This window comes from Martes martes (genome assembly GCF_963455335.1).
Source record: "Martes martes genome assembly, chromosome: 18".
Classification (NCBI taxonomy): domain Eukaryota; kingdom Metazoa; phylum Chordata; class Mammalia; order Carnivora; family Mustelidae; genus Martes; species Martes martes.
The window spans coordinates 37,688,005-37,712,374 of record NC_137906.1 but is presented as its reverse complement, the minus strand read 5'-3'; the positions used below and the strand labels follow the sequence as shown (position 1 = coordinate 37,712,374).

At 51.6% G+C, this 24,370-nt stretch overlaps 2 protein-coding genes across 3 annotated transcripts in view; one reads left to right on the top strand and one right to left on the bottom strand.

The window, feature by feature from the left end:
• DNAJA3 (DnaJ heat shock protein family (Hsp40) member A3) overlaps positions 1-12,015 on the top strand; it is a 29,866-nt gene extending 17,851 nt beyond the window's left edge. Inside the window, exons 8-12 of one of the 2 annotated variants that reach the window (XM_080830091.1) lie at positions 1,165-1,293; positions 1,806-1,921; positions 2,741-2,838; positions 10,019-10,134; positions 10,774-12,015. In XM_080830091.1, coding sequence (XP_080686217.1) covers positions 1,165-1,293; positions 1,806-1,921; positions 2,741-2,838; positions 10,019-10,122 — 447 coding nt within the window. In that variant the 3' untranslated portion in view covers positions 10,123-10,134; positions 10,774-12,015. The remainder of the gene's footprint in view (positions 1-1,164; positions 1,294-1,805; positions 1,922-2,740; positions 2,839-10,018; positions 10,135-10,773) is intronic. The other variant, XM_080830092.1, reaches the window with a different exon arrangement.
• A 3,608-nt stretch (positions 12,016-15,623) lies between these two features.
• Positions 15,624-24,365, bottom strand: NMRAL1 (NmrA like redox sensor 1). The gene is made up of 5 exons (XM_080830090.1): positions 23,947-24,365; positions 21,089-21,327; positions 18,632-18,881; positions 17,378-17,568; positions 15,624-15,912 (listed from the first exon to the last, which is right to left on the bottom strand). Exons 1-5 carry the CDS (start codon positions 23,984-23,986, stop codon positions 15,733-15,735), a joined length of 900 nt encoding a protein of 299 aa, XP_080686216.1. The 5' UTR covers positions 23,987-24,365; the 3' UTR covers positions 15,624-15,732.
• Positions 24,366-24,370: the final 5 nt, after the last annotated feature.

Genomic DNA, 24,370 nt, shown 5'->3' with positions numbered 1-24,370 from the left:
GAGGCACGGCTCTACATACCGTGTGCAGGGGCAGACCCAGGCTTCTGGAATGGGGGGCTAGTGAGGGGGATAGCGCCCTTTCCCCGCAGCCCCGCCAGGTGCATGTCTGAGGAAGGCCACGCAGGCTGCGTGTGAGACTCCTTCCTCCTCACAGCAAGACTCTGACAACAGCCTGCCGCCCTCGGAGAGGAGAGTGGCCAAGTGCACCACACGGGGGCCAGCGTGCCTCCAAGCAGCCAGAGGAAGAAACCAGAGCCTCGTGTGTCAGCACGACACATCTTGAGACTTCTCAGTTACCAGTGAGGGAAAGAAAGCGGATTGCCAGCAGAGGCAGGGAGGGAGACGGTAAACAGTTTACACGTGAGATGGTGCTGTGTGTTTGGGGACATGTGTACGTATGTAGGAACGGTCGCTGCTGCCTTCATCATGGTGGTCACTCCGGAGGGGGGAGGGGCCGGGGGCTTGTTACTGCTGCTGGGTTGTGGGCACCGTGTGTGTGATGGTATTTACTTTTGTCTGTTCGTGTGTGTGTGAAATATTTCATAATTTAAAGCAAAGAGGAAAAATACCGTAAAGGGTGAACTGCTAGACTGGGAGATCCACAAAGGTGGCCTCCTGGAAGCCAAGCTCTACGACGGGCTCAATCGGGGCTACAGACCCCGCTCCCACGTGGTAAGAGACGAGCACAGAGAGGAGACCTGTCTGCAAGGCAGGGAGCGTCTTTGACGCCCAGAAGTGCTTATAAAGTCAGAGTCATTCCAGTGCTGCCTGTCTGTCTTGAGGATAGTTTGTACCAAATGACTGTTTGAAAGATAAACTGCTTAGCCTTTGTAGGTGTACTAGCCTTTCTTTCTTTAAACCTTCTAGGAAAATAAGATATTTTTTGTTAATGTTTACTTTTTTATTGGTCGATTGCACGGCTTGATCTGAGACACTCTTGCGTTGCAGCACAGAAACAAATCCGATGTAACTCCCGGAGCCTGGGGTCGCGCTGTGCTCTGGCGGAAGTACATTCCGTCCTCGGTCCTCTGCTCCTCACAGAGAAGCAGCGTCACCGGAGCGCATGTCAGGGCCTGTGCCCAGGCTCCTGGGATGTGGGGCTGTTGTCCTGCCTCCTCGGGGGAGTTCTCCAAGCATGACCACTTCTCCCATGCTTGGTCCTAGGTGCAGAAAAGCCCTGTGTTCCGGAGGGACGGTGCAGACATCCACTCCGACCTCTTTATTTCCATAGCTCAGGCTCTTCTTGGAGGGACAGCCAGAGCGCAGGGCCTGTACGAGACGATTACTGTGACGGTAAGAGGGTGGGGATGCCTTTGCCAGTCTTGTACTTCATTGGTCTCTTGTTTTCTGAAATGGCTGAGAAGTGGCAGTACCTGTGAGCAAGCAGCATGTTGGGGACTCCGAGATGAGGTCTGGGGGAGGCAGCAGGAAGGTCAGGCCATTGCTTGGGTTCAAATCACAGACCGTGGGCCTTGACTGTGGAATGGCCACGGAAGGCAGTTCCTGGGTTGCATCCGCTCCTCTGTGGGCGTCAGGCACCAGCGTCAGCACCGTGCCCCTCTGTTGGCTTTGCCTCCTCCCCACTCTTGCTCTCTGTGCTCCCTCACTCCTCCTTGTGGCCTCGCCTGCCGGCAAGCCCCCGTCACAAGCTCTGCTCTGGATGGACCCCGGTAGCCAGTTTCCATGTGGTTGTCTAGAAGCCGAATGGCAATACTTTCCTAGGAGTAAGTCTTTCTGTCGTGAAAAATAATTTCCATTCGACCAACTGGAGACCAAGGCAAACCACGGCTTTCCTTTCCTTGTAGATCCCCCCTGGGATTCAGACAGACCAGAAGATTCGGATGAGTGGGAAGGGCATCCCCCGTATTAACAGCTACGGCTACGGAGATCACTACATTCACATCAAGATAAGAGTTCCCAAGTGCGTGCCCACGTAGCCATGGTGAGGTCCTCCCGATCTCCCCACCTTTCCCACCCAGCAGGGGCGGGTTGAGGGCTTTTTCCTGGCCGGGCCCTGTGCTGAGCCCCGGCCTGGGCCTGCTGTCTGCTGCTGTGAGCACTGAGGCTTCAGGCTGGGGCTTCTTCCTCCCTCTAGTCAGGTGTGTCCGGCCCTGGGTCTCCCTAGCAAAGTGGGCATCATAAAAAAAAAGTTGACCTCCTTAGCTGTGGGGAAAATTGAGTAATACATCGGGCAGACGTGGCTGTAGCTACTGTTGATTTTATTATTACTGCTCTCAGGGTATTGGGGGTCTGCTGGGAGCGGCAGATCTGTAACTGGATCATGGTGCTGACATCCGTGTCCTCTGGGAGGAGGGCCGGGCACAGTGCTGTGGCGTCCCACCCCTCTGGGGGAGACCAGCTCTCCGGCACTCCTTTTAGTTAACTTCCTACTTGAGAAGATTGTAAGACCCTCCCCACCCCATCCCGCCCCTTTTAAGTAAACTGTTTGGTATTGTCCACTTAGGGTATTTTAGGAGATTTTCTTCCTTAACGTTATGTTAGTTTTCAGGTGTAGGACAGCAGTTTGATAGTTCGATAGCTGATGGGGTGCTCGCCATGGTGAGCGTGGTAGTTTCCATTTTCTTGATTGAATCTTCGAGGGTGTGGCTCTCAGGTTCAGGGTGTGTGCCCCTGCCTAGGTTGGGGGCCCCATATTTCCCACATGCTGACATGGGAACTGGCCAAGACCATCATTTAAAGGGCTGCCGGGAGGAAACACTCAACTGTGTTTGGTCCACAGGAGACTGACAAGCCGGCAGCAGAGCCTGATCCTGAGCTACGCCGAGGACGAGACCGACGTGGAGGGGACAGTGAACGGCATCACCAACACCAGCACAGGTAAGGCGGCATGGCGACGTGTGGAAGTCCTCTCAGTCGTTGGAGGACGCACGGTTCAGAAGCATGTTGGGGTTTTCGCTTGCGGAAGCATGGTGGGAAGCTAGGAAGAGCCGAGTGCCAGCCGCGCTCCCAATAAGGCCGCCCTAACTTGGCCTGTGTGCGCTGAGGTCAGGAGGTCAGCACGCCTCCTGCCGGGGAGCAGCTGTGTGTCTCCGAGAGCTGCTCTTCTGAGTTCCATCCGTGGTTCTGCCACTTGCCTTGTGACCTTGGGCACAACCCTATGTGACACTCCTGGTAGCAGCTGAAGGAGATGGACCCAGAACGCCTCACTGAGACCTCAGTAAAAAAGCCGGTCACGGGGCTGCAGGTCTGTGTGAGCACAGCAGGTCTGACTCTGAACTCGTGTGGCCACGAGCAGATGCCTCACTTACCCGGAGCTCCGGTGTCCTGCTCTGTCTGTGCAGTGTATGTACGTATGAGTGATCTGACACCGAAATGCCGGCAGACGGGAGCTCTGGTGATGGACACTGTGGCCGTGGCACCTCTTCCCGTGGGAGGTGGGGGCGCGCTGTGGAGGAAGGCTGGGGCTCTGCTGATGGGGCGCCTGCTCGGACGGGGACAGGCCATGTGGCTCTGGCTTCAGCCACCCATGCTTCCTCCTTGTTGCCTCGTTGTGTTTTTGTCTGGGTCCTGGATGCCCCTGCCCATGTCCTCAAAGCCTGAATGGTCCCCCGGAGCAGGTGATGGGAGTCCCCGGCGAGCTGGAGGACTTGACCTGGGAGCCCAGGGATGGCAGTCCCAGCAGCAACAGCTCTGCATGGACTTTGTTGAGCTGTGTGTGGAGTCCAGGGGACTGAGTCCTCTGCGCAGAAGCAACCACCACAAATCTTTCTGTAGCCTGACCAGATGGAATGGTTTGGTGCCTGGACTTTTATATTCTTGTTACATCCCTTGAAGTAAAAAGAAAGGAGAGTAGCTCTTCCGTGTAATGCTGGTGGTGCTCCTCCAGCACCCTCCCGAATTGCAGCCGTCCCAGTCACCTGGCATGGGAGTCTTGCTCTGCAAACACCCTGGCTTTCCTCCTCTCCCCACCTACAGGGAGCTCGACATCTGCCTGAGTCAGCCCACGTAGTGACGTGGGCCTTGTTCACTATATTAGAATGTCGGTGTTTTTATAAAAAGTTCCTTTTTTTTAAACCTGGTGGTTTAAATTGAGAGTTGGTCATACAGTCAGCTTACGAGTCTCCTTCTGAGCCTCGTGATTTTCATGGATGTTCCTTGTCCGGATAGCGAGTTCCCTTTCCCCTTGTCCAGCCAGGCTTTATTGGGAACCTCAAGTGTGCCAGACATGTTGCTAGTTCCTCCTTTTAAATTTTTATTGACATAATTTTACTGAGCATAACTTAACTTTAATATATGTGTTGAGTGACTTTCCGACAGTTGTTTATAAAGTGAAGTAGGTGTGCCAAATTATTTTTCCTTTCCCACTCACTTTCATTGTCATTTCAGAGTTGTATTCCAGTGGGAAGTTTGGTTCCCAGACACGATTTTTTTAAAATTTTTTTATTTTATTTTATTTATTTACTTATTTTTTTTAAAGATTTTATTTATCTATTTGACAGAGAGAGAGAGATCACGAGTAGGCAGAGAGGCAGGCAGAGAGAGAGGGGGAAACAGGCTCACCACTGAGCAGAGAGCCTGATGTGGGGCTTGATGCGGGGCTGGATCCCAGGACCCTGAGATCATGACCCGAGCCCAAGGGAGAGGCTTAAACCACTGAGCCACCCAGGCACCCCTATTTTTTTTTTTAATTTTTTAAAAAAAGATTTTATTCATTTGGGACTGAGAGAGAGAGGGAAAGTGTGTGTGTGTGAGAGAGAGAGGGAACACAAGCAGGGGGAGCAGCAGAGGCAGAGGGAGAAGCTGGTTCCCCGCTGAGCAGGGAGCCCAAATGCAGGGCTTGACCCCAGGACCCTGAGATCATGACCTGAGCTGAAGGTAGATGCTTACTGACTAAGCCACCCAGGTGCCCCCAGACATAACTTTTTATTTATTTAATTTTTAAAAGATTTTATTTATTTATTTGACAGATCACAAGTAGGCAGAGAGAGAGAATAGAGGAAGCAGGCTCCCTTCTGAGCAGAGAGCCGGATGTGGGGCTCGATCCCAGGACCCTGGGATCACGACCTGAGCCAAAGGAAAATGCTTTAACCCACTGAGCCACCCAGGCGCCCCCAACTTTTTTTTAAAGATCTTATTTTATTTTTTTCTAATATTTTATTGACATAACTTTTTAAATAACATTTAAGAGTTTTGGAATTAACTTCAAAGAACATGTTGTTAGTCTGCTGCCCGGATGTGGTTCAACTTTACTCTACTGTGAAGAGTGTTACTTGTGTAGTCCTCGTGTGAAAATATGACACTACATACAATTCCCATTTCCTGACAACTTCACTAGCAGTGGGTCACATTAAGTAGAGTCTAAATCTCTTATTTCAAGCTTTAACAAAATGTAACTGAGCTGTACTAGAAGCAGTTGTGTTCTGATATCATTGTTTCATGAGATAAGTTGTACTCAGATCACCTTTTTTTTGTTTTTAAGATTTAATTTATTTATCTGACAGAGCACAAGCAGAGGGAGCAGCAGGCAGAGGGAGAGGGAGAAACAGGTTCCCTCCTGATCAGGGAGCGCACAATATGGGACTCGATTCCAGGGTGCCAGGGTCATGACCCGAGCCAGAGACAGATGCTCAACTGACTGAGCCCCCTAGGCGTCCCTCAGATCACTTTTTTAATGGCCTGCAATTACACAGGAGTCAGGGTGTCCTTGGAGACTGCCGAGAGTCATCACAGATACAAACTAATTCCTGGGTGTCTTTGCTTTTGTTGGGGAAGGGGCACCCAGGAAGCATTTGGGATAGATACAATTACGTAGGAAACTGATGTAAAGTTTTGGGAGGATTTAGTATCTCTTGCTTATTTTTGGTCCCTGATGTAGCTGGTGAAAGCCTTAATGGCTGAGTCTAACTTCTTTCCCAGTCTGTGAACCAGAAAGTCCAGAAAGACGTGGTGTGCTTAGGGACTCTTAGGACTCAGGGCTAAGCAACAAGACACAGGGAATCGGGGCACTCTGATGACTTTTTGAGTTAAAGACAGCTTGGCTCATTGTTTGTGTTTCTGGGTCATTGTTAATTCTTGGTGACAACACCCATACACACGTTTAACTGTAGGTGTAGAAACCAATTTCAGAGCTTGTATCCCACCTGCTGTTTCTCTTCTCTGATGACATAGTTGACAGTGTTAACCTTTACACAGGCTGGAGGCAGGAAGGTGATGAAGGAAAGACATTTTAATGGAACGAGAGGTAGTCTTGTTGGCTCAGCCTTTGCATGTAGACGGTTCAGGGAGTCAGGCTGTGACTGTAGACCTGCACGTCCACCTGTAGGGTGACCCAGTCCTTAGAAATCAGGTCCTAGAGTCCTGTTGGCCTCTGTTTCTTCATACTTATGTTCGTTTAGCATTTGTTGTGTGTTAAGAAATGATGTGCAGTGACAGGGTCCCTGCCTTCAGCCAGCTACAGATGATGGGAGAAGGTGGCAAGTGTTGAACCCCAGACATGTGCCAGACCCTCCTCATAACACTAGGAATTTGTGCACGTGGAGAAAAAATTTTGGCCCAAAAGTGTGGCACATATTCATGGGATGAGCATTAAGTGTTACTCTTCCCCTGGCCTCACCTTATGAATAGCCATCAAGCAGTCCTGACCTGGAATCCTGCCTGTAGGAAGCTGGTACGTTCTCTGTCTCCCCCAGCACCTTGCATAGCGCCTGGCACAAGGCCACTCAGTAAATGTTGGCTGCGTTTATTTGAATTTACTTTTCCTAACCACTGGCTGGGAGATGTTCTGAGGGATGGGAATGTAAGCCCATCTGGGGAGAGAGGAGACCTGTGGCCTCGGCTTAGACCTGTTAGACTGGCTGGGCAGCCCTTCTGAAGGTAGAAACTAGACGTGCTTGTGTAATGCCCGTTCGGCCGGAGTGGGCTTCCAGCATGGGCATTTCCTCTTCTAATGTCAGGAGTCACGTACTGGCTGTGTTTTCAGAAGCTTTGGAGCCAAGTGCCCTTGTTTGTGTCCTGTCCTGAGATCAGCAGGCACCTGAATGTCCAGGATATCCTGTAAGGACACGTCTGTCCTCCTGCCCCAGACTAAAAAAAGCCCTGTGTTTATAGACTTGGTCATCTATGTACATAGTTTATTCCTGACATTTGGTTCAGAGTTTTTAATTTGGTGCTTATATGCTTTGATGCCCCTGCCAGTAAACCTTGTTCCTGAAGGAAACTGTAGTCCTTTTATCCAAATTTAAAGTAGAGATGAGAGGGGCGCCTGGGTGGCTCAGTCATTAGGCATCTGCCTTCAGCTCAGGTCGTGATCCTGGGGTCCTGGGATGAGCCCCGCATCAGGCTCCCTGCTCGGCAGGAAGCCTGCTTCTCCCTCTCCCACTCCCCCTGCTTGTTTCTCTCTCTTGCTGTGTCTCTGTCAAACAAATAAATAAAATCTTCAAAAGTAAATAAAAATAAATAAAAATGAAAAAATGAAACAGAGAGGAGGGATCTGGGTGGCTGGTCGGTTAAACGTCTGCTTTCAACTCAAGTCATGATCTTGGGAGCCTGGGATCAAACCCCACGTCTGGCTCCCTATTGCATGGGGTGTCTGCTTCTTCCTCTCCCTCTGTAGCTCCCCCTGCTTGTGTGCACTCGTGTGTGCGCGCTCTCTATTAAATCAATAAAGTCTTTAAAAAAATAAAATAGATGAGACGGTATTCCTGGTGGCAGGGGGTAAGAATTTCTGGGCTTGTGTCTGTGTTTTGTTATTTTATTTATTTTTTTATTGTGAATCATTAACCAGTTAACTAGATGCTTGTTCTGGGGACTTTGGCCACCATGCCTGAAATGCCTGTCGCCGTGGGGCATAATTGCTCCCCGCCTTCCAGGTGACGAGGACAGCAGAGTTGGGGGAAGAGGATGACAGCAGTCCGAGTGTTTCTGTGTGCTGTCATGACTGGTAGCTAAAAGTTTGGGTTCTGATGTCCGCTGTTGCATGGCCCTGGTCAGCTGTTATTGGCTGGAAATTGGAAAAACTGATTAGGCAAATCACTTCCCCTTTTGAGAACGATAATAGCACCGACTTCATGGGGTCTTTATATGATCAAATGAGATCAAGTAGGAAAAGTGTGTAACATGGTACTTGGCACATATTAAAAGCTCTACCAGCTCTAACTCAGCGACACGTACCCACACACAAAGATTTGTTGTCCCCATAATAAGAACACTATGAAATTCAGTAGTCTTGCTCTCCTGTGTCTGAGGAGACCCAGGAGTGATGGGAAATTTCTTAGTTGTGTGTTGCTTTGTCTTAGGAGGGTCTTTGCCTTTATATAAGAATGGGGACATGAGGGACTATGGAAAGGCACACATGGCCTTGTCATCTTTGGCAGTGGCACCTCTGCTGTGGTGATTGTTCAGTGCCCAGGTCCTCCGCGGGGGAACTCTGGGATTCCCGGCCACCTTGGCTTTGGTGATCGCTCAGACCTTGGTTAGCACATCCTTGTTTGGGGCCACTGCTCTCTTTCTGCACTCTAAACATGCCAGGTGCATGGGACTACCAAGAGGGGTGAACCCTAGGACGACTCTACCCACCCCTGCTTGGGGCCTGGTAACCTGACTGAGACCTTGGGGACTGTGACCATTTCTACCTGTGCCACACAGTGTACTTAGCATATCCGTCCTAGCACGTCAGTGACGTGCCCTACGGTTTAAAATGCTGTCCAGTGCGTCATCTAGCTCATGGCAGACTCATGCCCTACCTGCCTACTGGTTGGCAGATCTTGAAAAGGACAGGCTTATGCAGTAGCCTTGATCTCTGTAGTCTCTGCCTGGGGTCTGGAGAAACAGCAGAGCAGCTTCCCTTTGTCTGGAGCATCTGGCTAAGATGCCTTTTTTTTTTTTTTTTTAATTAATTAATTAAATTTTTAAGGGTTTTAAAAAAATTTTTTTTAAGATTTTATTTATTTATTTATTTGTCAGAGAGAGAGAGAGAGGGAGAGAGAGCGAGTGAGCACAGGCAGACAGAGTGGCAGGCAGAGGCAGAGGGAGAAGCAGGCTCCCGGCCGAGCAAGGAGCCCAATGTGGGACTCGATCCCAGGACGCCGGGATCATGACCTGAGCCGAAGGCCGCCGCCCAACCAACTGAGCCACCCAGGCGTCCCTAAATTATTTATTTATTTGACAACAGAGATCACAAGTAGGCAGAGAGAGAGGAGAAGCAGGCTCCCCGCTGAGCAGAGAGCCCGATGCGGGGCTCGATCCCAGGACCCCGGGACCATGACCTGAGCCGAAGGCAGAGGCTTTAACCCACTGCGCCACCCAGGCGTCCCTGGTTTAGATGCTTTTGATAGAGAGTTTGCCCAGTGACATACAGGGTCCTCCACTGCCATCGTTACAGGTCAAAGAACTGCATATGTTGTGGGATTCCACGAGGCATTGAGTCCCCTCCCTGAGTGTCCTGGAGACATTAGATGCACATGTATGGAGCGTGGAAACTGGTTGGTTGGTAGTGGCACGTGTTCTTCACCTTCCAAGGGTCACTGGCAAGGTTTTTAAGAGTTTGGGTCCCGGACTCGACTGCTTGGGTTTGAATTCCGTTCTCCCTCCCACCTACCAGCTCTGTGACCTTGAGCAAACTACCTAACCTTTCTGTGTATTCATGTTTTGTGTTTTTAATTTTTTTTAATCTGTGGAATTTACTTGTAAAGGATTAAATGAGCTCCTGTGAAATCTGTGTGTCCTGGCCTGGAAGGTATGTGGCACTTGGCAGTTGTGGCAGTTGTTACAATGAAGATAGCTGGTCATTGTCCCTCTCTGTGTCTTGTTTCCCTGTTGTGGGCCAGTGACTGAGGAGCAGTTGGGATGCACTGAAGCACTGGGTGGCCCGTTTGCTTCAGTCATCTGACGGGCGAGGCTGCCCTGGCCAGGGCAGTGGTCCCCTCCCCTCTCAAGGTGATGGTTGGTGGTTTCTTGAGTGCCTACCCACTGGGTGGTCAGGTGTGGGTAGGCGGGGCCAGGGATGGGACTCCTGGAAGTGGCGCCCTTGACCCCAGTTCTTTCTGCTGTTTGTGCCCAGGTGGCAGGACCATGGATAGCTCCACAGGAGGCAAGGCTAGGCCTGAGGCTGGGGAGGACAAGGAGGGATTCCTTTCCAAACTTAAGAAAATGTTTACCTACTGATACCCAGCCGAGGTAGGAAAACCCTGAGGTTTCTTCCCCCTTTGTTTCCCTGTGAACTAATCCCTGTTTTCCCTCGCTTTAACCAGTGTCATACCCTGCCCCCTACTCCCAGCCTTGGAAGAGGTGCCAATCTAGGTGTGGTGTATCTGGCGCTCCTCAGAACCAGGCCTCCCAGTCTGCAGATGCCAGCATCAAGGCTAGGAGGCAGCCTCAGCCAGCAGTGCCGGGCTGAACCAGACCACCCCAGCCGGCCTCTGCCATGTCCACTTCCTGGAGAGGTTGTACTGGGGGCTGCCTCACAGCCCTCCTTTCACCAGCTTCTGGGGGCCTGCGTCCCACAGTAGTGGGAACCAGGCTACCCACGGTCACAGAGGGCGAGTCACAGCAGAGCCAGGCCTGGAACTCAGATCTCCCAGCCTCCTGACTCAGCGCCCATCCTGCCTGGGAGGCTCAGGGCCACGTAAACCTCAGGGGGCTGCCAGGAGTCACGCTTGCTCACTGTGATGTCTCAGGACTCGCTTTTTACTTGTTCTGGTCCCTGGTGGCTGGGACTCCTGGTGCAGCTCCCTCCCAAGGATGACAGAAACCCACCTACAGGGTGTCATCCTCCTGGGATGCTGGTGAAACGTAACCATTTGTGTCTTGGCTTAGGAAAACGGTCCACTGGAAACTAGGCCGGGAGCGGCTGCCCCTCCTCATGGCCAGGGCACCGGAAGGATTCCAGAACAACAGCACTGAGCCCCTGCCCGCAGAGGCCCTGGGCCGCCTTGGCAACAGCGAAATCATGTGACAACACACGTCTCCATGGAACGGTCACAGGGGACAACCTGTGAGCAGTAAGGTGTGGCACACGTAAGGGATGGTAGAACTTTCCTGTCCATGGGTAGGTGACGTGGCCTCTTCTGGCTCAGGCAGAATAAAACAACTGGACACTTCTTGCAGAGCTAAAACTCTAATTTGGAATCAAATGTGGAAATATTAGTTAAAGAATTAAAGGCCATGCTTACAGCTTAAAAATGAAGCCTTAAGCTGCACCGAGTCATGAAGTGATTAATTTCCCTCTCAGCAAACCTCCGGGAGGTTCTGGAATGAGTCTTTTCTGCCAGGTTGTCTTTCTGGGGAACCTGGGGCCTGCATGCCCCACCACGTACATCATCCACTCTTCAGCAGGGACGTCCTATTCTCTTCCTGGAGTGAGTTTTAAATCCCAAAGATCCCAAGCAGCTGGAATGTGGGCACTTTGGGGCCTGGGGAGGCACATACCAAGGGCGTCCCTGGACATCCCATTCCTGACCATGTGGGCTGTGATCTTTATTAGGACGGATAGTCCTTCCTTCCATCCCATGTGGGGTGGCCTTTCGTCCCCAACTGTTGAGTTTTGTTGTTCTAAGCCAGGCATCAAGTGGGGCTCCTGCCCTTCTGCTGGACTATAGGTGGTCACAGCTGCAGCCTGGGCCCAGCAGGCTAACGGCCTGTTACCCCAGAGCCCTGGACCCTCTGGCTGCCAGAGGCTTGGTTCTCACCACTCACACTGTTGACATCTGTTTTCAGAAGTATGTGTAAATTATTCAATGCTAAGAGTCATCATCTTCTGTAGAAATGTTTGTTCAGAAAAGGAGAGCACAGTCTGAGCAAGTGAAGGTTTCACCGTCCAGCCAGAGCAAAACACACTGTCCCCCAGCCTCGGCTTGTAGGATATGCGGGCTCCGTGTGTTTCCAGATCCTCCTACTGTGGTAAGACAGGCTAATGGAGAAAACTTATGAATAGTTTCCTTTTTGTTTTCCTTCATAATTTACTAAAATAAAGTATCTATTACTGTCTGATCTAAGAATGTAAAATGATTCTGTATCAATGTAAATAAGATTACTGCCAAAAGATATTTAAAGCATAAATTGTGGTCCTTTGTTCTTTAAAATTTCAGAGTTCAAACTACTTTCTGCAGGGGACTTACCAGTGGGGTTGCTGGTATGCCGTCTGCAGACAGGGCTGTCCCACGTCACCGCTGGCCTCGTCCACGGAGTCCCACCGGCGCAGGAGCACATGCACACTGGTGGCTGGGTGGTGCTCTGACAAGCACTGACCTCCAGCCCAGATCCCAGAGCAGGGAGCTCGCCATGGGACAGTGTGCTAATTGGAGCGAATGTTCTGAAATTCAGTGTAACTTTTTCTTTGGGAGCCCACAAGATGTGCATGTCACTGCCTCCCTCACTAGATTTTTTTCCCCCGGTTATTTTCAGAGGAACATTGATCTTTTACTTAATTTATTTTTTGCATTAAAATTTTTTCTCATTGTAGTTTGACTAGTCGGGGCTGCCAGCCGAGGCTCAGAAAAGCCCCAATGCCTGGCACAGCCAGAGTGGCCCTGAGCACAGGCAGAGCTCAGACCCATCCTAGGGTCCTGGGCTGAGCATGTGAGCCGTGGGAGCCCTTGCTGGGCTGGGTGAAGAGGTTGGGAAGAGCTGGTGGACACAGGAGAGGAGTGGAGAAGTAGGTGGGGAGGGAGGGTGCAGTCCTGTGTGGCTGAGTCTGACCTGGGCACTGGAGCCTGGCTCCGACCCACCAGCACGCCTCTGCTGGGGGTTGGGTGGACTTGAATGCTTGCTTCTCTTTCATGAAAACCCCCCCTCGAAGACGACAGTCCTGTCCAGTCCCGCAAGCTTCTTGGCTACCCAGGTGTCCAGAGACTGCCCTGCCCTCACTCTGCCCTTCTGCGCACTGGGGTCTGTCACTGAATTATGTAGACACTTATGGCTCTTGCAGAAGGCGTGTTTTAGCACTGGAAAACCTGTATTTTGTATCTTTTATTTATTTATTTTTAAAGTATTTTTTAAATTTTTTTATTTTTAAAATATTTATTTATTTGAGAGAGGGAGTGTGAGTGATCCAGTATGAATGGGGGTTGGGCAGAGGGAGAAGCAGACTCCTGGCTGAGCAGGCAGCCTGATGTGGGACTTGATCCCAGAACGTGGAGATCATGACCTGAGCCGAAGGCAGACACTTAACTGAATGAGCCACCCAGGCACCCCAGAGATCTTATGCTTAAGTAATCTCTGCACCCATGGTGGGACCTGAGCTTACACCCCCAAGATCGAGAGTCCCACACACTACCGACTGAGCCAGCCGGTGGCCCCTATCTTTCCACCGGAAGTTACGTCTGTCTGCAACGATCCTTCTGAAGAGTCTCAGATGAGCCAGGCAGCAGCTTATAGTGACTGGGCCCCGACCTGCTTTCCCGGTGCCCAGAGACCACAGGGAGCGGGGGAGACCGGTGGCGCTGTCGGAAGGAGACATCTCTTCAGCTCTAGCCAAGAGGGCGCCACTGGCGTTCAGACCAGTGCTGCCAGATCGTCTGAGGCTTTGGGAGAGAAGCTGGGCATCCCAACTTTGACGTGGTGATTTTAGTTACTTCATTTTGGGGATTACCTGTGCTTTACAATTCAGCCATTGAAAGTGTACAGTTTAGGGGTGCCTGGGTGGCTCAGTGGGTTAAAGCCTCTGCCTTCAGCTCAGGTCATGATCCCAGGGTCCTGGGATCGAGCCCCGCATCGGGCTCTCTGCTCGGCGGGGAGCCTGCTTCCTCCTCTCTCTCTGCCTACTTGTGGTCTCTGTCAGATAAATAAGTGAAATCTTTAAAAAAAAAAAAGAAAGAAAGAAAGTGTACAGTTTAGTGGATTTTAGTTCAATGTTGTGCAACTATTATAATTTTAGAAATTTCATCACCCCAGAGAGAAATCCCATGTCCATCAGGAGCAGTTACTCCCCATTTCCCCAGGTCCCCCAGACCCTGGCAAGCACGAATCTACTTCCTGCTTCTGTGATCCGCCTGTTTGGCACATTTCATGTAAACGGGATCATACAATAGTGACCTCTTCTGGTTCCTTCTGGTTTCACTTACTATAATGTGTCAAGGTTCATTCATGTAGCATGAATCAGTACTCCTTTTTATGGCTGAGTAAATTCCATTCTGCGAATAGACCACGTTTGTTTTCCAATCATTCCCTGGTAGGCATTTGGGTTATTTCCAGCCTTAGGCTGTTATCAGTAACACTAGGAAAGCTGTCTTATTTTAAAATGTTAGCAGCTCTTGGGGCTCCTGGGTGGCTCGGTGGGTTAAAGCCTCTGCCTTTGGCTCAGGTCATGATCTCAGGGTCCTGGGATCGAGCCCCGCATCTGGCTCTCTGCTCAGCAAGGAGCCTGCTTCCTCCTCTCTCTCTCTGCCTGCCTCTCTGCCTCCTTGTGATCTGTCAAATAAATGAATAAAATCTTTAAAAAAATAATAATAAAATAAAATGTTAGCAGCTCTTTATATAAGGTACTTAGGGGTCAAGCTTATAGATGCAAGGTAGAATGGTTCATGTGAGGCTGGGGTGGGGTGGGGAAGAGAATGGGAAGTTAGTGTTTAATAGGAACAGAGTTTGGGAAGATGAGAAAGTTCTGGAGACAGATGGTGGTGAGGGCCACACAACTGAATATAATCCACTGAACTGTATACTTAAATCTGACTAAAACAGGGGGCACGTGGGGGACTCAGGTAAGCATCTAGCTCTTGGTTTTGCTCCCCCCCCCACCATGATTATCTCTGCCCCTCTTCTCTGCAGCCATGTGTCAGTCTATAACTATTCGTGCATATTTGTATCTGGCTCTCCCACCAACCTAAGCTCCTCAGGGCAGAGAGCATAACCTTTTTGGTTAACGTTGTATTTAGGCTGTCCAGTGCTTTCTCAAGTAATCAGTTAATGGATGGAATGTATATGGCAGGACTGCAGGTACAGAGGGTTGGGTAGGACGGAGGTTATGCAAATCTGTAGAGGAAAAGCAGGCCTGCCATGGGACCTCGGGTACATGACCTGTGTTTTCTGGGTGTTGATCTTCCTCTTCTCTGAAGTGAGCGGGAGAAGTGGAACCAGCCCCGCCATCGCAAGCCCGTGCATACACCACCAGTGAGACCTCACTGTTGGCTTTGCCTCCAGCCTTCGCTCTAAGCAGCGCGTCACCTGTTCTCAGCGGTGTGCAATCGTGGCGACCTCTGCTCCAGTCTGCCTCCAGATGTTATGCCCTGCTGTTCTGAAGATCGTCCAGATCTCAGGGCTGCCACAGCTGGGGAAACATCCCATCCCAGAAGGTGATGTCTTTGAGCTCCAAGAACGAATGTGCAGTTGGCCTCACTAGCTCTCTGGACGTGAAGGCTGCGTTTGCCGGGCTGTCACCAGGCAGCGCTTCCGCCTGGCACGAGTACCCCGTGCCTGGACTCTGCACCATCCAGTGTAGTCCAAGCAGCGGTCAGAGCCGCTTCTCTGGGCTGTGGTCACAGTGCCGTCTCCCACCCGCTGGACGAAACTTCCAAATGCATTTATGTCCTGTGTCTTCAGCCCTCCAGCCCCAACACGGGAGGGGCCCTGGGTCCCCGCCACTTGATGCTTCCTGTTGGAATTTTCATGCCCCAGCAGCTGCATCCCAACTCCGGTCCCTGAAACAAAGCTCTCTTCTTTTGGAACCCAGCTGTGAGAACAATGGCCTTTATTTAAAAAATAATTTTTTATGTAACACAAGAACGGGTCACTGTGACTGCACCTCCCCATCCCCTGAGACGGGGCTGAGAGGTGGCAGGGTCAGAGCCCAGCGAAGTCTCCTTTGTGCTGCTCCAGCCACTGGTCCAGTGTTCTGGCCTTGGGGTTGAGCCTCAGGGTCAGTTCAATGTCACGGTCAGGTTTCAGAGCATAGAAACGGAACATGTTGGCCAGGTCCTGGGCACCAGGGAAGCCATACTTCTCATAGTCCTCCGGGGTCACCTAGAAACAGAGGGGAGTCTGTCGGGCCTGTCAGCATTTCCAGCACCCTAGCTGTGGGCAACCCAGTCCCAACCTGAGTTCTTTCCAATAAGTTCATCTGAAAACCCTTATACTAAAAAGGTTAAAGTTCAAAAACCACTATTTTAAGTCAACTTAAATCCTGTTTTCCTTTTTTAAAAAAAAAAAAGATTTTATTTATTTATTTGACAGAGAGAGGGAACACAAGCAGGGGGAGTGGAAGAGAGAGAAGCAGGCATCCCGCTGAGCAGGGAGTCCGGTTGGGGGCTCGATCCAGGGACCATGGCATCATGACCTGAGCTGAAAGCAGATGCCTAACGACTGAGGCACCCAGTCGCCCCAAATCCTGTTCTTTCAAGGGTCGCCTGGCAGGTTCAGTCAGAAGAGTGTGCGACCCTTGATGTTGGGGTCATGAGTTCAAGCCCCATGTTGAGTGTAGAAATTACTTTAAAAAAAAAGTCATAAATCCTTTTGAGTTCTTTTGAGATCATGAGATGGAAATTTCTCAGCCCTTTCCAAACCAGAACTCTGCAAACATCACTTTCTTGCTCAAAAACCAAAGCTGTTAACCCTTCCTGACCAAACTCAGCTCCTGAAATCCTCCATGGCTGCCTCAGACCCTTCTGTGTTTAGATGTGGCCACTTAGGGCACTAAGGAAGCACTTACACTGATTACTCTGTTCAATCCCAACAACTGGGGAAGGAGATACTATTCATACACCCATTTTATAGATGAGGATACTGAGGCAGAGAGGATCAGGGAGTGTGCCCCAAGGTCACGTACTGGTGGGTGTTAAGGGCTGAGAGCAGGATTCCAAGTCTAGAGGGTCTGACCCACCTGAAACACCTGCCATGGCCTCCCCATCACTGTTCTGCATGAATCTGCAGCTCCGTGGGTGGTTTTTGTCTTTCAATGACTTGGGAGTTTCCCAGATCTGCTTTAATGTCAGTCTCACTACCATAATGGGAAGGCCAAATAAGAAACAAGGCACCCGGGGGTCTAAACAGGAAGACTGAAGGTCAGCGGGGAGAGAGGAGGCCGGAGGGCTCCTGCCCACCCAGCCAGGTCAGGAGAAGATTGGGGCCCATCTCTCTGGTCTCCTACCCCCTCCCTCCCTCAAGTCACACCCCAGAGAAGCCCAGCACCCCTGTGTGTTCGTTCACGCCTCGCCTTGGACCCTAGTATCCCCTCTTCCTGGAAACCTTCCTCACTAGTTGGTCCACTGCCTAAGCCAGAAATCTCTCAGCAGCCACACTGGGCGCATGACAAATGCTCACAGTGATGAAGTCATCATTTGCCCACAGTGAAAGGGCAGCCCCACATACTGCTTCCCCACCACCCATAAAGCCCCCACTGGGGGGTCACGATGACCAGAAGGGGGCTGCCAGAGCCCCTGGTGGGAGCTGGGACGGCACCCATCCCGGGCCCCAGGCCGCGGAAGCCCACCTTGGCATCGCGCACAGCCTTGCCGGTGTGCTTGGAGAGCAGCGCGGCGTATTCTGCAGCTGTGTGCTTGCAGGTACTGAGCCCAATGTTCCGGCCGACGTACTCTTCCGGCTTCTTCAGCAGGCTGAGCACCACGGGACCCAGGTCAGTCACAGATATGCCATCCATGGGCACATCACCCATGGGCAAGCCTGGGAGGGGAGGGGAAAGAGGAGGAGGGGTGTCCCGCCAGCCCACCGCCAGGACACGTGCACAGGTCAGCGGCCCTGGTGTCTGGGGTGTACGAGCAGCAGCAGTGGGGTTCAGTCAGGAAGCCATCTGAGCTCTGCCACCGTGGCCCCTATTTATGCCCTGAGCCCTGGTCGCTCCATTTACAGAGCAGGGCGAACACCAGACCTGCCCACCTTCTCAGGGCCAAGACAGGAACGGAAAGGAAACGAAGGGGCTGCTCCCGAGCCGCAGGCCCCAGCGCACTCTGTGGCCTCTGGAATTCCTGACGTGGAAGCCGACTACACTAACAGGAATGCCGGAGTGCCGAGGCCCTGGCCCAGAGCCGCACGTGACAGGTGCTCCCTAAATGGGTGGAGTTGGTGGGTGACTCGATCTGCCAAGGTGGTGTGGTGGGTCCTGCCACATTCCTCACCCACGAGAAGGGGCCTCCATAGCTGCCCATTCAGGTCAGCCAGAGACCCCGTGCACTGAGCTCAGCCAGGGATGGAACACGAGTGGTATCCCCAGCCAGCTCGGCAGACTAAAGGGCGATGCCAGGGAGCCAACACTAGGCCCAGACCGCCTGGCCCTGCTGTCCTCGCATGGGGGAGGGGTGGCCGGCTGAGGACGCTGGCCAGCCACAGGACACGAGCTGCCGAAGGCTCCCTGCAGCCCATTTACAGACTGAGAAGAAAGTGCTTTCCTACTTTGTGAAACCTACTACTGGACCTGATCTTCCAAGTCCTCTCCTTACTCCTGAAGGAGAAGTAACAGGTGTGCTCGTCTCTGTAACAGACGAAGCATCGCATCACTGCCTCCCGGCAGATTTTCTCATCGCCCCTGCAAAAGTCGCACTGTTATGCCCATTTCACAGAGCAGGAAGCAGAGGCCCAGCGAAGTTACATGCTTTGTTCAAAGTCACAGGCCTAACAGGGAAAACCCAGGCTTGGACCCAGAACCGTCTGAGGACAAGCCCGTTTTCTACAACACCCACAGCTCCCCTCGGTGAGAGCAGACGCTCGAAGAAAGCGGAAAAGCACTCACTCAGCAAGTAGCTCTTTCCATCAGGGGTCTTCTGGGGCAGGAAGTAGGAGAGGAGGTTCTCAAAATAGCAGGACAGCCGTACGCTGGTCATGGGAACTCCGATGTCCCGGAAATATTCCTCCACCTCCCCCTTGCCATCAAAGTGGCCTGCTGCCAGTCTCCCGGCCGTCAGCCTCTTGATGTTCTCCAGGCCGCTGTAGACCACGTAGTGAAGGCCCAGGCGCTTGGCCAGATCAGCCAGCAGCTTCCCCTGGTGAGCAGGAACGAAGAAACCACAAAGCTGAAGAGGGAGGATGTGTGTCCCCAATCAGAGCCCTGGCTCTCCCACTCCCGGTGCCGCTGTGCCTGATGCTAAGAGGCCGACACCACTTCACCCTTAGGTAAGGCTCCCTCTTCTGGAATGATGCTCACACGTGGTGCCGCGCCCTCTCACACGCCACTGTGAGCCCTCTATCTTTGCGTCACTTCTCTAGGTCACCCGGGGGGTGATACTTCCCAACAAGCTCAATGGCGGCCCACCCATGTGCACTGTGACAGGTCGGGGTAGGTCTGCTGCCTGGGAGAGGGCTGCACAGAGCCCTCCCACCTCTGCCTGCAAAGCCGCCATCCTAGCAGGCCGCTAGGGAGGTGGCACAGCTTGGAGATGAAACACACCCAGGGGGTTACACCCGCTTTGCAACGCACTAGCTGCAAGATCCTGGACCAGGGACCTAAACTTCTGGCAGCAGTTACACGGGGACAGCCACAGTGCCTGCCAGATAAGGATGCATGGGACTTGAATGGCCTCCAGAAAGATATGTGCACATCCTAACCCCCAGAACCTGTGACTGTGACCTTATTTGGGAAACGAGATCTGCAGATATAATTAAGGAACTTGAGATCATCCCAGGTGGGTCCTCCATCTGAAGACAAGGGTCCCTCTAAGATACTGAAGAGGAGACACAGAGAGGAAAAGGCCACAGGAAGGCAGAGGCTGGGGGGATGGGGCCACGAGGAGAGCCGGCAGCCACAGCCTTGCAGTGTCGACTGCAAGAGGGAAGGAGTGGAATTGTCCTTAGAGCCTCCTTCTGAAGCCTCCTTAATTGTGGATTTCTGGGCCCCAGACTGGAGAGGGTCAGTTCCTGCTGTTTTAAGCCACTCCGTGTGTAATGATGGCCATGGGACAAGAACACAGGCTGTCGGGATAATGAGCCAAGATTGCCATCCACCAGAAAAGCTGTCCTCTCCACTCTGTGGGATGCACTTCCATGTAAGATGTATTCAAAGACAATGTCAAGGCTAAAAACAAGTTTGGAGACCAGTGGTCCAGTCCAAGCTTTCTTTATCTCAAGAAAAAAAAAACAACAAACAAACAAACCCTTTTTTCTAACAAAGCCCAGGGCAGGGAAGGTCCATGTCCAAAGCAGAGCTGTGGCTGGTTGTGGACAATGCAGGGCTGACAGTTGGGGCCTCTCCTCTGCCACTACATTCCACAGATCCCTGAGTACCTGTGTGTGACAGGCTGTGTGCAAATGTCCCCACCTTCAGTGGGACAGAATGATGGACACGTCTCACCTCCTCTGTCTCCTATCCCTCCCCCTGTCACCTGGCCTTAATAACCAACTAACTAGAGAGAATGTGCGTGGAAAACAGAATAAACCAGTATAATACTTCAAAGGGGACATGGGGACCTTCTGGGCTGATGGAGATGTGTTCTGATTAGATTGGTAATATGTGAGTATATTTACATTGATTTTATCCAACAGGACAGTGAAAATATGTGCATCTTATTATCAGAAAATGATGGGTCAACAGAGTTGGTTTTTCATTTTTTTTTTAAAGATTTTATTTATTTATTTATTTGTCAGAGAGAGAGAGAAAGAACACAGGCAGGCAGAGTGGCAGCAGAGGCAGAGGAAGAAGCAGGCTCCCTGCTGAGCAAGGAACCCGATGCAGGACTCGATCCCAGGATGCTGGGATCATGACCCGAGCAGAAGGCAGCCGCTCAACCAACTGAGCCACCCAGGCGTCCCCAGAGCTGGTTTTTTAGAAAGTGTGAAAAGTTAATGGATGACAAAGCAGGTTATCAGTTGCCTGGGACTGGGGGGCGGGCAAGGGCGGGGACTGGGAGTCACTGCTAATAGGTACGGGTTTCTTTTCAAGGTGATAAGATGTTCTGGAATTAGGTGGTGGTGATGGCTGTACAGCCTTGAGAATAAACACTGAATTATATACACTTTGAAGTGGCAAACTCTGGTGCCTCGATGACATCTAAACAAAAGTCACTGCAAGAGGAAGCAGCGGGCTCCCGCACTCATTCAAGTCCTGGAGGACTGCATGGAAGAGGGGGACAAGGTCCGCCTCGGACTGTGGTCACAGGTAGGGTCAGCCCCTCTCTAGCAAGCTGGAGCTGCTTCCCAGGGAGCTCCTTGTCAGATGCGCTGCTCAGCCTCCCCACAGCCTCCCACCTGCCCTCACCTGCTTGACCTCCTGCTCCTGGCTGCAGTTTTCCCAGTAGTTGGTCACAATGAAGGCAGCGTGGGCCCCAGTCAGGGCCAGCTCCATGCAGGCCGCGTCATCCTGGTCTCCCTGTACCACCTCCGCACCCTGCAGCCTCAGCTCCTTTGCCGCCTTCTGCCTAGGGTCCCGCGTCACCACTCGAACCCTGAATGTCCCATCTTCCAGCAGTGTCTGGGCCACGGAGCCTCCCTGAGCACCTGTGAAGAGTCAGAGGACCTGCCTGGGGGTCCTGCGGAGAGGAAGCCCCAGTGGGAACGCTCCACACCAGCCACACACCCACTTTTCACCTGTGAGCCTCACTGAATGCCTTACGCCATTTAAAAAATAACAGCTTTGAGACAATTCACTCACCTTTGAAAGGGTACATCATTTATATTTATTTTAAAAAGTATTTTGGAAAATCCATATACCAGTGGGCTGATTTTACCCAAAGTAAACAAACACTTATATCGGGCAGCTGAGACTTCTCCCACCGTGCACACGTCATGCTTGCCTCGAATTTCACCAGTAAGACTGCTTCAGGTTAAATAAATACAAAAAGGGGCTCCTGGGTGGCTCAGTGGGTTAAAGCCTCTGCCTTCGGCTCAGGTCATGATCCCAGGGTCCTGGGATCGAGCCCCGCATCGGGCTCTCTGCTCAGCAGGGAGCCTGCCTCCCCCCCTCTCTCTCTGCCTACTTGTGATCTCTGTCAAATAAATAAATAAATACATAAAGCATACAGTGCTTTATGCAGGAGAGCCCAATGTGGGACTTGATCCCAGGACCCTGAGATCATGACCTGAGCCGAAGGCAGAGGCTTAACCCACTGACCCACCCAGGCGCCCCACAATAGTGGAAATTTGTAGACAAATGACATGTCCTTGGATAAAAATCTGGTTAAATAGGGGCACGGCGGCTCAGTGGGTTAAGCCGCTGCCTTCAGCTCAGGTCATGGTCCCAGGGTCCTGGGATGGAGCCCTACAACGGGCTTTCTGCTCAGCAGGGAGCCTGCTTTCCTTCCTCTCTCTGTCTGCCTCTCTGCCTACTTATGATCTCTGTCTGTCAAATAAATAAATAAAATCTTTTTAAAAAAAGAAAAATCTGGTTAAATAGTCGGGCTCTCTGCTCAGCAGGGAGTCTGCTTCGCCCTCGACTCTTACCATCTGCTTGTGCTCTCAAATAAATTAATAAAATCTAAAAAAAAAAAAAAAGAATCTGGTTAAATAAGTGATTGATCCATGCAAAAGTGATTAAAAACAATGTGGCAGATCTGTATGTTTGACTGGGACCAGTGAATCCGAACTCTCTTGGAGTGGAAAAGGTAAGTTGTAGAACTACAACTACCCTCACACGGTACAACGTAAAACGATGCAGTCGATTTGAAAACAGTCTGGTGGTTTCTCAAGGGGCTACACACAGGCTACCATGTGGTCCAGCAATTCCAGTCTGAGCACGAACCCCCCAAATTAAAACCACATCTACGGGAAAACTTGTCCATGAATGTTCACAGCAGCATTATTCACAATGTCCATCAATGGATGACGGGATCAACACAACGTGGTCTACCCACAAAATGGGACATTATACAGCTATAAAAAGGAGTGGGGTACTGACACATGCTACAAAGTGGGTGAACCTTGGGGCGCCTGGGTGGCTCGTGGGTTAAGTGTCTGACTCTTGATTTGAATGATATCAGGGTTGCCCTGGGCATGGTGCCTGGTTAAGGATTCTGTCTTTCCCTCTCTCTGCTTCTCCTCCCCACCCCAACCCAAACAAACAAACACCCAACGTGAATGAACCTCAAAACCTTGATGCCAAGTGAGAGAAGCCAGACACAAAAGGCCACATCCTGTATTTCATTTACAAGAAATGTCCAGAATGGGCAAATCTACAGAAAGTAGACTAATGGCTGTCAGGGGCTGGAGAAAGTCAGGAGAAATGCTAGTGGGTATGAGGTTTCCTTTAGGAGTGACGAAATGTTCTAAAACAGACTGTGGTGACGGCCACAGAGCTCTGTGAATATACTAGACAGGAACAAAATGCACAGTTTATGGGTGAATTGTGTGGCCTATGCGTTATACCTTTTTTTCTTTTTGAAGATTTTATTTATTTATTTGACAAAGACACAGAGAGAGAGAACACAAGCAGGGGGAGCGGGACAGGGAGAAGCAGGTTTCCGACCAAACAGGGAACCGGAAGTGGGCCTAGATCCCAAAACCCTGGGATCATGACCTGAGCCACCCCCGCGGCCCTGTGCTTTATACCTTAAGTTGTTGTAGGTTTTTAAAAACATATACAGGAGAAACATATACAGGAAAAACATACAGGAAAGAAAAAAAAAAAAGATCTTTGTGTGTCTAAATTCTCTAGACACTTGATGACAGTGATGGATGGGGTTGCCAGGACGGAGGTGGGAGGGAGCTTTAGTTTCCATCCTATGTGCACGTGCCACGGACTCAAAAACGTTAAAGTAATTAATTTTTTTTAAAAACGTTAAAGGGCGGGGGCGCCTGGGTGGCTCAGTCGGTTAAGCGTTTGCCTTCAGCTCAGGTCATGATCGGTTCCTGGGATCGAGCCCCACATGAGGCTCCCTGCTCAGCGTGAGCCTGCTCTCAATCTCACTGCTGCTCCCCCTGCGTGTGCTCTTTCTCTGTGTCAAATAAATAAATGAATAAAATATTTAAAATTAAAATAAAACGTGAAAGGGAATGAGGGTCCAGGTCCTGCCCCCGCCAGGTCGGGGGTCCGAGATGCAAGACCCTCCTCCCTCCAGGCCCCAGCCACCCACCCTGGGGAGCTCTGCCAGGCCTGGCGGGGTTCTGCTCGCGCTCGCTCACCTGTGGCTCCAAACACCACCACCAGTTTCTTGTCCCCCATGCGAGCGGGAAGTGCGGCCTCAGAGGCCTGGGGGCCCGGCGACGCGTGGGGTCGGCGATGGGGGCACGGGTCCCTCCTGGGACGATCCCGCGCGTGCACCGCGTGGGCGCAAGCGGCGTCAGACACCCAGACCCCCACTTCCCGCAAGATGGCCCCCGGCGCCGGCAACCACCACGCCGCAGCCCGAGCGGGAAACGGTAGAGCTGGAACCAAACGCCCCGGACCTTGTGGCCGAGTCCACCGCTGGAGGGGTGGGTGGGGAACTACCGGTAGAACCTGCGAGAAGACCGACCCCGCCCGCAGCTCCACCGACGCCGTGGCAAAGCCCCCACCTTCCGGGTGGTCCTGTGAGAAGGTGCCCCAGGCGACGCCGCTTCGGGACTC

Bases quoted from the DNA above. Each gene is read 5' to 3' on its own strand.
- NMRAL1 (XM_080830090.1), bottom strand. From the start codon at position 23,986: ATGGGGGACAAGAAACTGGTGGTGGTGTTTGGAGCCACAG. The intron at 21,328-23,946 runs GTGAGCGAGCGC...GACTCTTCACAG, and splicing joins GGTGGTGTTTGGAGCCACAG to GTGCTCAGGGAGGCTCCGTG. The intron at 17,569-18,631 runs GTGAGTGCTTTT...CTCCCCTCCCAG, and splicing joins TGGAAAGAGCTACTTGCTGA to GCTTGCCCATGGGTGATGTG.